This window comes from Muscardinus avellanarius (assembly GCF_963383645.1).
Source record: "Muscardinus avellanarius genome assembly, chromosome: 1".
NCBI classification, from domain to species: domain Eukaryota; kingdom Metazoa; phylum Chordata; class Mammalia; order Rodentia; family Gliridae; genus Muscardinus; species Muscardinus avellanarius.
In genome coordinates, this window is record NC_137786.1 from 117748358 (window position 1) to 117752160 (window position 3803).

General features: G+C 39.4%; 1 protein-coding gene across 1 annotated transcript; it reads left to right on the top strand.

The window, feature by feature from the left end:
- Nucleotides 1-2221: 2221 nt before the first annotated feature.
- Nucleotides 2222-3166, top strand: OR4D5 (olfactory receptor family 4 subfamily D member 5; the record flags this gene model as incomplete). The annotated part of the gene is made up of 1 exon (XM_080707056.1): nt 2222-3166. The coding sequence occupies one exon, from the start codon at nt 2222-2224 to the stop codon at nt 3164-3166; it is 945 nt and encodes a 314-aa protein (XP_080563182.1).
- Between the last annotated feature and the right edge of the window lie 637 nt (nt 3167-3803).

The window sequence follows — 3803 nt, forward strand, 5'->3', positions numbered from 1 at the left end:
ATGTCTCAAGTTTTCAATTCTGCATAAATATTTCAACAAAATTGTACAGGTACATCAAAATAGGTTAGAAAAAAAATATATATATATATACTTTTAAATACTCAAATCATTCAGCTATTATTTTTCACAGAAAATCTAAAAGCATAGTATTTATTTCAAAAATTTTCATAAGTGTTGCTGCCTGTAGTCCCAGTTCTTGGGAGGCTGAGGCAGGAGGATCGCAGCTTTGAGAACAGCCTCAACAACTTAGTGAGGCCCTCAGCAATTTAGCAAGACACTGTTTCAAAATAATAAGGGTTGAGGGTGTTGCTTGAAGGTAAAATGCCCGCAGGTTTAATCCCAAGTACCAATAAATTAATTAATTAAAAGTCGCTATATTAGCCGGGCATGGTGGGGCATGCTTGTAATCCCCGCGCTTGGGAGGCGAGACAGGAGGATCGCGCTGGTTCGGAGCCAGCCTCGCTGGCTTAAGAGACTCTGTTTCCACATAAAAATGTTAAAAAATAGGTCTGGGAGTGTAGCCCGTGGGAGTGTATACCGGAGGTAGAAGAGCTTCCAGGAACCCCAGTACCACCAAAAAAAAAAAAAAAAGTCGTTATATTATATTTGTTGCTCAATATAAGTTTCCATAGGTGTCCTACATCTTGGAGAATGGTTCTTAATGAGCTAACTGTGGGAGTCAAGGACATGTGTTGAACTTAACAAGTCCTGGAAACTTGAGCAGTTCACACCATAAAGTGCACATATGTGAGAGGACTTGCACTATTTAGGTGATAAAACTGAACAGGCAGGCTGGGGTCTAAAGGTGAAGTCCTATGCAGAGTATTAACACTTAGAATCACACTAAATCATTTTTGTCAGCTTCTTATAAAGTTATTGGTATTTAGCACAATACCTAATAAGTAGAAGGTGCTTATTATGCATTAACTGAATGGATAAAGAATAACAAAGGGAATGGAAAATTTATTCTTAAAATTAAGCAAAATTGAAATGGCACTTCACATTTCTACTAAGGAATATGAAGGAATTTATCCCAAAATGCATTTTATAAGTCACCTTTCATAGTATCTCTTACAATAACTTAAATGTGTAAAAATACCCCTTTTATTTTGAATGTTTCCAAATGATGAGGCAGCTCTGCATTTAGATGGCGATTTCAAATTTCAATGAACATTTACAGCTTTCTCCTGCTCTTTCCCATATATATGAGAAATTATTATTTGGGTTAGGTCCCTGAAATGAACGCAGATATCCAAGGTCATTGGAGGTATTTAGTATTCTAATTGCCCTTCCTCATATTTCCTAAAATCTCTTTTTCCAAGTCTCAAGAAAGGAAGCCTTTTCTTTCACTTGTTTTCTTGTCTAATTTTAGTTCTTTACCACCCTTGTAAAGTATAGGAATAGTGTTTTCTATTTTGCTCTTCTGTTCTTTAGTATTCTGTTCTTTAGTATTCTTCAAAAACTGAGGGTGGTGTTTGTGTGTGTGTGTGTGTGTGTGTGTGTGTGTGTGTTGTTTGTGTGTATCTTTCCTGATATCACTTCTTGAACACAAGATACATTTAAAGAACACCAGTTTTAAACACCCTGGAGAAAGGTGAAAATACATTTGAAGAACAACAGTTCTAAATGACCTGGAGGTCAAAATATAACTGCAGGACCTGATCCCAAAAGGCATCTGAATATTTATTCACAGGTATGATGTTCAACTTGTTTGTTATGTTGGTATATAAATTATAGCTATGTCACCCCCTGAAGACTCTGTCTGAAAGTTTGACATGGGAGGATTCGTCAGATTTAGTAAATCAAGGAAGACCATATGAATTGTCAAATATTAAACTATAGTAGCCTTTGGTGCTGGTTTTGGTCAACTTTCTGTCATAGGTACTGGAAAAACTGAATTTCATTTTCAATTTAGCAATCTTTCCCTTATATCAGTTTGTGAGAGCTAATTATTATTATTAAGGGAACAAAAGTTCCCTTAAGTGAGGAACATTATCAGTGTCCTCCTGAGTTTCCTTGGTGTTTGGTCTGACCAACCAATATACAATGTATACATGCTTGGTGTCCTATAGAACCACCCAAAACGTTCTTCCCATGGAAAATGAAATAGTAGGAAATTCCCCAAAGGTAATAAAGAAAATTTTTCACAGAGGTTTGTAGATCCTTTGATGAATATGTACATTTCCTTCAGCAGGTTCATTTTGGGGTTTGTACCAAGCAAATGAATCCAGCAAATCATTCCCAGGTGACAGTGTTTGTTCTACTGGGGCTCTCCCAGGTATGGGAACTCCGGCTGTTCTTCTTCATTGTATTCTTGGCTGTGTATCTTATGACTGTAACTGGAAATCTCCTTATTGTGGCCATAGTGACTTCTGATCCACGTTTGCACACAACCATGTATTTTCTCTTAGGCAACCTTTCTTTCCTGGATTTCTGTTACTCTTCCATCACTGCACCACGGATGCTGGTGGACTTGCTCTCAGGCCACCCTACCATCTCCTTTGGTGCCTGCCTGACTCAGCTCTTCTTCTTCCACTTCATTGGCGGTATCAAGATCTTCCTGCTGACTGTCATGGCATATGATCGCTACGTGGCCATTTCCCAGCCTCTGCGCTACACACTCATCATGAATCACACTGTGTGTGGGCTCTTCATGGTGGCGTCCTGGGTGGGAGGCTTCATCCACTCCATTGTGCAGGTGGCACTGACCATGTGGCTTCCATTCTGTGGGCCTAACAAGCTGGACAACTTTTACTGTGATGTGCCCCAGTTGATTAAATTAGCCTGCACTGATACCTTTGTTTTAGAACTCCTGATGGTGTCAAACAATGGCTTGGTAACCCTGATGTGTTTTCTTGTGCTACTGGGATCCTACACAGCACTGCTCGTGATGCTCCGAAGCCATTCCCGGGCTGCCCGAAGCAAGGCCCTGTCCACCTGTGCCTCGCACATTGCTGTGGTGACCATCATATTTGTGCCTTGTGTCTATATCTATGCAAGGCCTTTTCGAACCTTTCCCATGGACAAGGCAGTCTCTGTGCTCTACACAATGGTTACTCCCATGCTGAACCCTGCCATTTATACCCTCAGGAACAAAGATGTGATCATAGCCATGAAGAAACTATGGAGGAGGCAGAAGAATTTTATTGGTCCCCCAGAACATTGATCCCCAGGTTAGCAGAAGCAGGAATCTGAGAATCTGAGAAATGCCTCACTGTACTGATTTGCTTGAGAGGACCTAGAAAGTAGATTTAACTCCTTGCCTATTACTTGCTTAGTATTTTAATCCACAATTTTTGGTGACCTGAACTTTTAACTAATCTAGAAAATGAGATAACTGTCCCAGAATTGCTTCCAAGTGTTTCCTAGAGAAAAAGTATCAAGTACCATTGGCACAAAGAACACTTTCCCAAATGAGTAGGCTGTTGGCCTTGCTAAGAAAGTTACAAATATAGCATGTATGGAGGTAGAAAAACGGGTGTCCCTTTTCCTGATATCACTTCTTGGACACAAAATGCATTTGAAGAACTGCAAACATTTTTAAACATCCTGGAGGAAAAAAGGATCTGGAGATTAAAATAAATGTAGGACCCTGAGTCTTGATTTCAAAATACTGACTGTCAGTGAAGAAAAAGAAATTTCCTTGAGCAAATTGCTCTCTTCTTCAGAGTTTCTCAAGGTCATTATTGCTTGTCATCAACACTGTGATCATTGTCATTGTCACCATCATGATTGTCGTAGTCGTCGTTAATCATCATCATCATCATCATTATCTAAATGCCATTTAGTAAAAGCTTACTGTG